The sequence below is a fragment of the Musca autumnalis genome, unplaced genomic scaffold (assembly GCF_047663935.1).
Source record: "Musca autumnalis isolate F117 unplaced genomic scaffold, ASM4766393v1 scaffold_91, whole genome shotgun sequence".
Lineage (NCBI taxonomy): Eukaryota > Metazoa > Arthropoda > Insecta > Diptera > Muscidae > Musca > Musca autumnalis.
Window position 1 is genome coordinate 338597 of NW_027412452.1, and position 12480 is coordinate 351076.

The 12480-nt window shown below is 35.4% G+C and overlaps 1 protein-coding gene across 2 annotated transcripts in view; it reads right to left on the reverse strand.

Moving 5' to 3' along the window:
- D12 (YEATS domain containing 2 homolog D12) overlaps positions 1-11767 on the reverse strand; it is a 29076-nt gene extending 17309 nt beyond the window's left edge. Inside the window, exons 1-2 of one of the 2 annotated variants that reach the window (XM_073958301.1) lie at positions 11676-11767; positions 9379-11540 (exon numbers count right to left, since the gene is read on the reverse strand). In XM_073958301.1, the coding sequence (XP_073814402.1) occupies positions 9379-11461 (2083 nt within the window). In that variant the 5' untranslated portion in view covers positions 11462-11540; positions 11676-11767. The remainder of the gene's footprint in view (positions 1-9378; positions 11541-11675) is intronic. The other variant, XM_073958302.1, reaches the window with a different exon arrangement.
- Between the last annotated feature and the right edge of the window lie 713 nt (positions 11768-12480).

Consider the following 12480-nt stretch of genomic DNA (forward strand, 5'->3'; position numbering starts at 1 on the left):
TAGGAACAATATACAAATCTGAACCGATTTCGATAAAGTTTGGCACAGATATGCCTAGACCAAATTCCGTCACACATTTCAAATTTCATTGAAATTGGAAATACATAGCGTGTTTGGTGTATAAAATACAGGGAATCGGCCGAAAATATATATAGGAGCAATATCCAAATCTGAACCGATTTCGATATAATTTATCACATTGATGTCTAGACCAATTTCCGTCAAACATTCCAAATATCAGCAAAAATGGGCATATATAACGTATTTGGTGCATAAAATACAGCAAATCGGCCGAAAATATATATAGGAGCTATATGCAGATATGAACCGATTTTGATATAATTTGGCACATTTATTTCTAGACCAAGTTCCGTCACACGTTTTAAATTTCATTGAAATTGGACATACATAGCGTGTTTTGTGCATAAAATAGAGGAAATCAGCCAAAAATATATATGGGAGGTATAGGCAAATCTGAACCAATTTCGATATAATTTGGCACATTTATTTCTAGATCAAGTTCCGTCACACATTCCAAATTCTATTGAAATTGGACATACATAGCGTGTTTGGTGCATGAAATAAGGAAGTCAGCCGAAAATATATGTAAATGGGAGCTATATCCAAATCTGAACTGATATGATGTGTTCAAGTTTTTATATTTTGTTTCATGTATTTGGGGTAAACTGAATGTAAAGTGAATGACTTGTATTCAAATCCGATTTAAATAAGAATTATACAACGAAAGCAAAATAAAGTCAAAAATTCAAGTAAAAAAATGGCTCATTTGATTAGAACCCCACTTTCAAACTTGAGTATACAGAAAGATTGATATGGGACCTACTGTTTATTGCCGAGTCCGAACGGCGTGTCTTAAGATAACACTTGTAGAAAATTTTTACATGGCTGGAATACTCAGGAAATGTCGCCAACATTACTGAGGGGTATTTTTGGTATGTATGTATATTCAGTGTATATTGAAAATGAAGTACTTCCAGTAATACTCAATATAGGTATATCCATCCTGATTGATAATACCCCCGTATATCCTGCTTCGGCAAGGATTCTTTTTATAATCAAGTGTAATGCCTGACAAGGCTTGACATATAGTACGGTTACACTAGAGTTTTTTGCCGGGTTAACCCACTTCGAGAGGATTTATTTGACGTTTGCGCTATGGAATTGACATTTTAAATCCAAACCCACTATGTTAATCCGGTTAAGTGTATTATTCCTCCAACAAGTTAATTTTTGGACTTGGGCGTCAACTTCTTTCACCCTAAATGCGCAAGACAAATTACAAAGGAGTTCTAAAAAAGACATTTTCAGTAGTGAGAAGCATTTTCGGATATCCCGAGTGGCAATTTGATCACGATTTTATAAACTTTTGTACATTTCGAGTCATCAAAACTTAAATTTTGGAAAAGAAATGCGGATATCCAGGAGGGGCCGTCACTTTCTACAGTGGTAAATATTCTCTAAAATGTATGGGAACGACTTATGCGTAAAATATACGACAAAAGGAGACAGTACGCTTCCAAAAATAAATTTGTTGAAAGGAAAAAGCAAGCTTTGTTAGGCATTACACCTGATTATTTAAAGAATTCTTGCCAACGCAGTATTTACGGGTGTATCCTTAATCAGGAGGGATATACTTTTACTGAATATTACTGAAAGTACTTCGGTTTCAATATAGAGTGAATATGCATCGATATTCTAATACAATCTTGATATTTGGTATGGGAGTCAAGGTTGGGAAGTGGTGCTGATATAAGGAAATGGTTTTGGAAATGCGTACTTATTTGTTCAAAAAGTACTAAATGGTACTAAATTTGGTACAATTTTGATTCGGATGAAAGGATAGAACAATAAACCTGAAATCTGAAATTAAGATTACAGTTGGAGTGTAGGATTGAGATATGGAGGTAGTTTTGGAAATTTGTACTTATGAGTACGAAAGGACTTAATTGTACTAAATATGGTAAAATACGGATTTGGATGAACGGATAGAGATGGAAACCTGAAATTTGAAATTAAGATTACAGTTGGAGTGTAGGATTAAGATATGGATGTAGTTTTGGAAATTCGAACTTATGTGTACAAAAATACTAAATTGTACTAAATTTGGTAACATTTGGAATTATATCAACTGATAGAGCTAAAAGCTTGACATTTGAAATGAAAATCAATTTTGAGAAGTTGGATTGATACAAAGATATGGTTTTAGAAATATGTACTCAATTGTACGAAAAGTACTGAATGGTACTAAATTTGGTACAATTTGGCTTTGGATAGAGTTGGAAACCTGAAATTTGGAATTAGAATCACTGTAGGAACGTAGGACTGACATACGGAGGTAGTTTTGGAAATTCGTACTTATGTGTACGAAAAGTACTAAATGGTACTAAATTTGATACAATAGGGATTTGGGTGAAGATTTGGGATAGAGCTGGAATCTTGAAATTTGGAATTGAGATTACTGTTGGAGTGTAGAATTGAGGTAGTTTTGGAAATTCGTACTTATGTGTACGAAATGTACTAAATTTGGTACAATGGGGATTTGGGACCTGGAATACTAAAATTTAGAATTGAGATTATTGTTGAAGTATAGGATTGAGGTAGTTTTGGAAATTCATACTTATGGGTACGAAAAGTACTAAATGTTACTAAATTTGGCACAATTTGGATGTTGGTGAACGGATAGAGCTGAAGTCCTGAAATTTGGAAACCACTAAATGGTACTAAATTTGGTACAACTTGGATTTTGGTGGACGAACAGAGCTGGACTGAAGTTTTGAATTAAGATTAGTGTAGGGGTGTAGGATTCAGGTAGTTTTGGAGATTCGTACTTATGGGTACTAAAAATACTAAATTTGGATTTGGATGGATTGATAGAGCAGGAATCCTGAAATTTAGAATTAAGATTACTGTCGGATTGTTTAATTGAGGTAGTTTTGGAAATTCGTACTTATGGGTACGGAAAGCACTAAATTTGGGACAATTTAGATTTTGGTGAATGGATAGAGCTGGAATCCTGAAATTTCTAATTAAGGTTACTGCTTTTTAGTGTAAGAGTGAGGTACTTCTGGAAATTCGTATTTATGGGTACGAAAAAGTACTAAAGCACTAAATTTGGTACAATTTGGATTTGGATGAACGGATAGAGGAGTTGCAATTTCTTCACGATTTTATAAACTTTTGTTAAATTTTTGAGAAGAAATGCGGATATCCTGAAGTGTCACCCATATTCCACAGTGGTCAATATTCTCTAAGTTGTATGGAAATCACCCACCCAACTTTATGTATTTCCACCTGTTCGCCAAAAGTTGAAAATTGTCTCAACTTCAACACAGTACAGCAAGAATAGTAAACAACATACGGCATACTCTTTAACCCTGCAAATTGTCAAAAAAATATGTTGTGATTCGATTTTGGAACGGAAGAAAAAGGCAGGTAACATATTTTAATAGTAATCATGCATAAAGAATAAGTGCCAAATTTAGCGTTGCAATAAATTCCTCGCTTTGAATTGCCATTAAATGAAGTACTGAGTACTTAAAATATTCCGAAAAATCTCCTGCATATCTCCAAGTGTGAGGGTTCTAGTGCAAGCTGGACAGTATATTTTTATTAACATTTATTTGATGGCGGGGATACAGACAAGCTTAATGCTATATGTACTTGATTTCTTGGAGTAGCGCCCTACATTTATTCTCAATGACTCAAAACATGAATACATACATATTGTCACCAGAAGTGCACCAAGACGTAACCCACAATACAAAAAGTTTCCTGTGGAAGCAAAAAATGTTATAAAAAAAACTGTTTTATAATATAACGCTAATATTTGGCATAATATTTGAAGCCAGATAAGAAATTAATTTTTGAAGAAAAAAAAAATTTTTTTCAGTATTTCAGAAGCTGTGTGGGTTTTGTCTTTTGGTCTTATTTTTTCTGAAATGCCAAAAGGCGTAACACACAATAAATGAAAAAGTATAATCAATTAACAACTGATTTTGGCTTACGCAGCTAAGCGAACTTTAGACTAGCAATGTAAGGGTGTTGGATTTAATTCCCAGTCTGACCGGTGGTATTTCAATTGAGGATATTTAAAAGTCTTATGCCAGACTATGAAAACTTTCATTGAAAACTCTTTGTTATCTATATCTATATCTATATATACACTACCGGTCATCTGAATAGGTTTGAATTTTTCTCTTTTTATATGTTAAGGTATCTTCTGATGTGTTCGTATTGCAGATCCATACTATTTAGTTTTTGAGAGTCCTATACTATGCCAACATTCCCAACAAAAAACTTGACGGTGTTGCCATATTTTCGGAAAATATCCCAATTATAATAAAAAATGTACAAAAAAGTGTCCAATTTTTGCGGTCATCAGAATAGGTTTGAATCAAAAAAAATTGAAAAATTGTACTACTCAAGCAAATAATGCGCAGTTTTTTGGTTTAGTTTAGTAAAATGGAACATTCTGATAAATCCTACAACAAATTTGACCCGCTTTATTTGGAACGTGGGTTCAATTCTCAACATGGAAAAGTTACCAAGAACTTTCAGATAAAATCAAGAAATATTCAAACAAAAAGGTTTTAAAAACTTGTTTTAAATGACTTTTTGATTTCGTTAGATCTCTTCTGAGCTTCGAAAATTGTCTGAAAGCAAATACCAAGTGTAGCCATATTATTAGGATCGATAATTTAGAAAGGTCATTGAAAATAGTTGGTATTTTAGTTCAAGTTTCATTTTTTAACTAACCTTGCAGTACAAATTTATGCATTATCATACTCACAAATCCACCATAGTTGCCCACATGTATCATAAATGTTCGAAAATTGGTATGGAAGAATGTTTCATCGACGACAATAAAGTAGAAAATTGTAATTCAAATTTAATTCAAAGGGGCATGATATCACCGACTTTTATAGTGCTGTAATACCTATATAGTCAGGTCAAAAAGTTTTTTTCTGTTCATAAGTCATAAAACAAACACGAATAAGTACAAAAGAATGGACTACTGAGGTTATACAGCACTATAAAAGTCGGCAATATCATGCCCCTTTGAGTTAAATTTGAATTACAATTTTCTACTTTATTGTCGTCGAAGAAACATTGTTCCAGACCAATTTTCGAACATTCATGATACGTGTGGTCAACTATGGTGGATTTGTGAGCATGATAATGCATAAATTTGTACTCCAAAGTTAGTTAAAAAATGATACTTGAACTAAAATACCAACTATTTTCAATTACCTTTCTAAATTATCGATCCTAATAATATGGCTACACTTGGTATTTGCTTTCAGACAATTTTCGAAGCTCAGAAGAGATCTAACGAAATCAAAAAGTCATTTAAAGCAAGTTTATAAAACCTTTTTGTTTGAATATTTCTTGATTTTATCTGAAAGTTCTTGGTAACTTTTCCATGTTGAGAATTGAACCCACGTTCCAAATAAAGCGGGTCAAATTTGTTGTAGGATTTATCAGAATGTCCTATTTTACTAAACTAAACCAAAAAACTGCGCATTATTTGCTTGAGTAGTAAAATTTTTCAACTTTTTTTGATTCAAACCTATTCTGATGATCGCAAAAATTGGACACTTTTTTGTACATTTTTTATTATAATTGGGATATTTTCCGAAAATATGGCAACACCGTCAAGTTTTTTTCTTGGGAATGTTGGCATAGTATAGGACTCTTAAAAACTAAATAGTATGCATCTGCAATACGAACACATCAGAAGATACCTTAACATATAAAAAGAAACAAATTCAAACCTATTCAGATGACCGCTAGTGTATATAAAATTCTCCTGTCACGGTGTTCGGCTTTGAACTCCTCCGAAACGGCTGGACCGAATTTGATGAAATTTTGTATGTGGAGTTTGTAGGTCTGAGAATAGGTTTTTAACTACTTTTTATAGTGGTCAGTGGAGTGACCAGGGTACCTCCCCCACAATTTTTTTTAAGAAATCGTGAAATTAAAGTTATTTTTGAACGTTTTGTTTAAAAAACGTTTGCAATAATATGATTTTTACTGTCTTGATCTTGAATGGTCATCTCGGAAATGGAATATCGCGGTCAACCCAATTTTTCAAAAATGTATAATTATAGATAATATCCTTAATTTTAGTAAGCGTGACTACAAAAACGCTTTTAACCCGGGCTCCAATAGGTGAGAAAGCGCGATCAATCCCACATTTTAGAATACAGTACAACACCGATAATGTGCATTGGTCACTAAAACGACGGGCCAACAATGCGGTTCGAAAATCTAGAGGGATCAATATTTAACTGATAAATTGTAAATAGATTACAAAGGCTTACACGGAAATCCAAAACGACGGGCCAGCAACGCGGAACCGGGTCAGCTAGTATATATATAAAATTCTCCTGTCACGGTGTTCGGCTTTGAACTCCTCCGAAACGGCTGGACCGAATTTGATGAAATTTTGTATATGGAATTTGTAGGTCTGAGAATAGGTTTTTAACTACTTTTTATAGTGGTCAGTGGAGTGACCAGAGTACCTCCCACACACATTTTTTTAATAAAACGTGAAATCGAAGATATTTTTCAACCTATTGTTTAAAAATTGTTTGCAATGCTATGGCAATTATTGCCCTGACCCTAAATGGTCATCGCGGAAGTGAAATATCGCGGTCCACAATTTTTTTTATTCAAAAATGTATAATTGCAGATAATATCCTTAATGTTAGTACGCGTGTCTTTAAAAGCGCTATAAACACTGGCTTCAATAAGTTAGACATTGCGGTCAACTTCACAATTTTCACAGTAAAATTCCGATAATTTGAAATGGCACTTGACCAAAATTCCAAAACAATCGATTGGGAAATCAGCGAAAGTTCTTCAAAATATCGAAATAACAGCTTTCAATGCAAATTCTCATAGTATAACGGGAAGAAGTGGTCTCGGGTGACCTCCCCCACAGCTGTTTTGACCATTGGTAAACATGACATTGATATTGTGGTCTACATCATTAGTTGTTGTGTTGGTAGTAGAAATCCGTTGTAGAAAAAAGTTGTAGTTGTAAATGTTTATACCGGGACCTCAAAAACGGGACAGCAACGCGGACCGGGTCAGCTAGTTTTCTTCTAAAATTTCATTGACATCCACACACGTATATGAAATCAAATGAAAATTTTGATATTTTCATTGCCTTACATTGGTTTGATAGTTACGATTTTAAACACAAAGAATAATTTCAGATTACAGAACCTTGTGTACACAGTTTCACCCCCTTCACACCTCTTGCCTATAAACTCATTTTCACGTTATTGAAAATTTTCATAGTCTGACATAAGGCAAACATCTGATCTTGAATGTTATATTTTTTATCACACGATGGCAGGTTCTTCGATACCGAATTGACCGGGAACCACAATAGATCAGGGTTCCTAGCATCGGTTGCCACCTCAGTGTTCATATGTTCGTAGCTGTGTCGTCTTTCTTTGTTGGTAGCAGGATATACATATATCTGGGCAGGGTGCACATCAGGGGTTCCTCTGGACTCGTCTATGTGAGGAACTATGTGAACACAGCACCCAGCGCTTCGTTGTCGTCATCAGAATACTAGACTTCCCGCAGTCCCCGCAACAGCTACCACACACGCAGTACGCAACACAATGGCAATGGGCAGACAAAGATGTAAAGCTGAAAACACATCGAACGTTTGAGTAAAGTTTTGTGTTGGGCGTTGAGGAAAACTACAACAACAGGGCGACGCCGACACCAAAGTCCAGCGTTTATATGTTTGCCGACATATATTTGAAATGAATTTGAATTTTTCGGCATCATGCCGAACAGTGTAAAAACGGCCAAAACGACACAAAACTTTACCCAAACGTTGGATGTGTTTTCAGCTTAAGATCGAGTCGCCGGTGCAGGAAAGCGCATCAACAATTGCAGCTTACAGCGTTGTGATGGTTACAATCCAGCAAAATGTTCGATGCCAAAGATGCCATTCAATCATGGGTGAAAGTGATCTGGCATGTCATCTTTTTAGCATCTTCATCGATGAATTCATGAATGAATTCAGAAGGTGCTATTCATTTTTGGATCCAAAGCATGTCATTTACACCAATGGTTTGACATGACATTTTCACCTATGTTTTAGCATGTCATTTCCACCAATGCTTTGGCATGTCGTTTTCACCAACCCTTTGCAATGACATTATCATTACGACGAGAGTTTTAACAACGGTGGTTGTGATTTCAGTCTCCGACAACAGCAAGCCTATTGTAAATAATTAATCTTATATATTTAGAAATTGTGTATAAATAAAAACACAAAATTCATCTCTATTGGATCGATGGAACGGGTTCAAATGATGATGAAAAGATCGGATCTTTCACGACTTCCTTTGCATTGGTTCAAATGCTAATGAAAAGATCGGATCTTTCACGACTTCGTTTGAACCAATGCAAAAGATGTCATGAAATCACGTCATCGCATGGAACCCCTTCCTTAAAATTTATTATTATAATGTCCTAAAAGACTCCACCGATTTCATGTGTTCATAAAAGGTTTTCGAGGTCAAAGGTCATTTTTGGAGAGTTTATTCAGCCTTTTTTCTCAAAAACGGCAAGTCATATTTTATATTTAAAATTGTCTACAAAAACGGTCTTTACGATTTTTAAAAAGGAGTCACCATTCTTAAGTTCTAAAAGTCTACACATATGGAGAAATAAGCCGCGTATATACATTATGAGGCGAACCAGTTAACATGTGATAGGTATTTCCATAAGCTTTTAAACGATACCCACTTTGTAGTAATCGGTTCAGTAGAAGCGGTCTAACCCGGTTTATGAATCTGGACGTTCGGGTCAAATACCCGGATAACCGGATCCTTCCCCCCTGAATATTATACATTTCCGTAATTAGAGCATTAAACCCTAACTCTGGCGTTATAGTTGCCGCGAAAATCAAATACATTGATGACTGCAGCAGTTGCTTAGTTTTCAAAAAATGTAAAAAATACCCTATGCTGTTACGTCTTGGGTATAATTTCTTGAATAGGATCGTTATTTTTAAACGTAGAAGCCAGACATTTTTCCAGAGCCTGTATTTTAGCTTTATGTATCAGATTCAAACAAAAACTTATTTCGATTTTCATGTGGGTTACGTCTTCGTGCATTTTTAGTGAGGATACTTTTCTCATATCAATGAGTACATTTGGATTCATAGTATCTCAATGATATATTTCTGCCACTATTAAAAATCGGATGTTGCCTGGTCTAGAAATCAAATACGGGCATGTAGTATACAATGCGGGGCACCCAATGAAAACCTGAATGCATCATAAACTAATTTTAAACTGATAAAAAACGAAAAGTACTTACCGGATGATGTTTGACCACAAGAATTTGAGACTGTTAAAAGCTTGGGGGCCATCGACGGTAAGGAATCATGGGTTTTAGTTGATGGCGCTGTCGATGAAGTAGCGACAAGCATTTGCATGTACTTTACATTACCCGAAGAATCAACTAATTGAACCAATTTCTTCTGCAAAATTTGCTTAGCGGGGAGTACCGGAGATTTAGCTTGTATACTAGTTGAACGTGCTGTGCTTGCGGGCGTGGAATATATATTCGACATACTTCGCGCAACGCTGGTTACTGGCAATATTGTTCTTCTTACAACAGAGGCGACCGAATTAATTGGCATAATGAGCTTGCCATCCTTATTTAAGGGCAATGAGTTTCTATTCTGTGTCATTGAGGCATTCTTCCCAATTGATATAGGGTTTGAGATGTTAGGAGTTAACGAAATGTTCTGTTGTTGTAAACTGGGTGTTTTTGTTAAACTAATTTCATTAGGTGTTTGAAATTTACTTTCGATTTTTCGTGGGACCAGCTGTTTGGATTTTAAATCTGAGGTCACATCATCCTTGGAAGGTGGTTGATTCGAAATTACTTCTATTGTCTCTGGAATATTTACAACCGGTTGAGAAACGTCAATATGTTTCTCTAATGAAGCTTTGGAATCTGCCTTCTTTGGGGATCCTGCTTTATTAGGGCTTTTAGCTTTGTCGGGACTTTTGCATGCGTTTGATTGCGAAATTACAAAAGTAGGTTGTATTTTTTCAATATCAGCACTTATGGAATTTTGGCTTGCCTCAATTTTATTCAAAAATTCCAAGAGATTATCATCTACCAACTCTTCAGTGGAAGGTACTTGGCAAGGTTTTTCATTTTCTTCATTATTTTTGACATCAAGTTGCGGTATAGATGGTTGATTCTTACTAACAGAATCAGTCGGGCATATATTTCTTAACCACACTTCCAATAATGTTTCTGCTCCCAACGTTTGTATGCCAGATAGAGTTTTGTCCAACACTACAGTATGTAATAGCTGAATCGGCTTTTGGTTGTACTCGTCATGAAAAAATAGCTGTACTCTTATGGGAAATTCACCCCAGCCTCTTCTAGCCACATGATATGGAGGTGAGAATACATCCACTACGTCATTAGGACGATATGAATGGTGTAGATGAAATCTTATTTTCTTCACATACTTTTCTATTGGCACAGAAGAATTTTTCATCTGGACGTACACAAGCCATTTGTGTGTTAATATTTTCGACTTATCTCTCGCATCTTCTGGTTCTGAACCAATAAACTTGGACGTATTGCCAACTACGAACAGGTGTTTTTCTTTATTGTTTAATCTTGCTGAATTTAGAGCTTTTCCTTGTGAAACGCATTTTGTTGATTTTGCATTTTGTATATGTTTCGATGATATATTCCTTGTTAATTGGGCTGCGTTCAGAAGAGCTGCGATATCGGTTCTCTTGTCATCATTTGTTGAGTGGTCAATAACTATTCCCTGGCCTCTTATAATTTGCTTCAACTTTCGTTCTTCACGTTTTTGAACATCAGATTTAGCTCGTATCGTTTGAACTGCATTCTGTGCTGCTGCCCTCTTTGGACAGGAACGAATTACGTCGGCTAAATCCTTGGGCTTTTTGCCGATTAATTTTTTGAGGGATGGATGTATTTGCATTTGTGGACCCCTGTCTTCTCTGCTAAACAAAGGTTGTGCACTTCTTACAGCTGAGGTGGTCACCGCCGCAACTGGCAAGTCTTGTTTTTTATAATAATCGGAAACCAAAGCATATCTCAGCTTGTCGAAAATTGTTCTCGCTTGCTCAAGGCGTTGATCTATTTCTAGGAGTTGTTTTTGTTTAAAAGCCAATTCAGTGTTGAATTCTCGATCGATAATTTGTCGAACCTTTTCCATACACTCATCGCGGCTTTTTACTGCACATCCCTCCAAAGTAACTTGTTTTTGCCTTTTGGCAGTAGTACTTTCGGGATCCGTTGATTCGTCATCACATGTGGTCTGTAAAGCTTGGGGATAATCTGGATCATGGAACTCACTGTGCTTACGTTTCCTGGGAGAAGACTGTCCACTACTGAACATGTCACTACAACAATCTTCTATGTGTTTTATGCCTCCGAAACACTCACTCACAGCTACAGCGTTTGTGTAAATTGAAATTCTGTGAAGTATCGAAAATGTTTGGGTTATTATGACAAAGAATAAAATCTCATTCACTTATATATTTTAGCACTTGCACTCTTGCAACCAAAAAATGTAATACAATTCATTTTCTCCTATTATAAAGAAAACAAACCTAATTTACATGTAAATAAAGTGTTTCAAAACACACACTGCTACTGAACTAAAAGCCAAGGAATAATATATAACGGCGTCAAAATTTCGTCTGAATCGCCGGCCAAAGAGAAACAAGTAAAAAAGCATTAAGTTCGGCCGGGCCGAACTTTTCATACCCTCCACCATAAAATATTCATTCCTGTCCCCAACTTTAAGTGAGTACGTTAAAATGTCAGATAATGTACATAAAATGCTTCATTCGGGAGGCCCTTTTTTATGGTGCCTATATCTAACTGTTGACAATTTTTGGTGGGCTAGAAATTGGGAGGTACTGTTATATAGGGGTTATAATAAAACATGGGCCTATGTTGACAGTTTTTGATGGGAGCCTTTAATGTCAAATAACTCCTAATTCGGTTAAAAAATTTAGCTAGAATCCTCAAAATATCGAAAATCGGTACATAACGTTGGAACTTCAAATGTCATTAACAGCTAGTTCGGTGGTATCTGGGCTATACAAAAATATGAACTTAAATGAACAATTTTTGTTGGAGAATTTTTGTTGACTTTTAAATTTCAAATTACAGAAAGTTCGTCCAAAAAATAAAGCTAAGGTACGGAAAATCGGGAGGTTTGTTTTGGTGCTATACAAAAACATGGACCTCAAAGTACCGAAAATAGGGAAGTATCGTTATATTGGGGCTATGTTGAAAATTTTTGATGCAGATGTGTGGTGACCACTACAACATTCAAATGTCAAATTACAGTTAGTTCTGTTAAAAATTGTAGCTAAAATTGCCAAATAACTGAAAATTGGGAGGTAC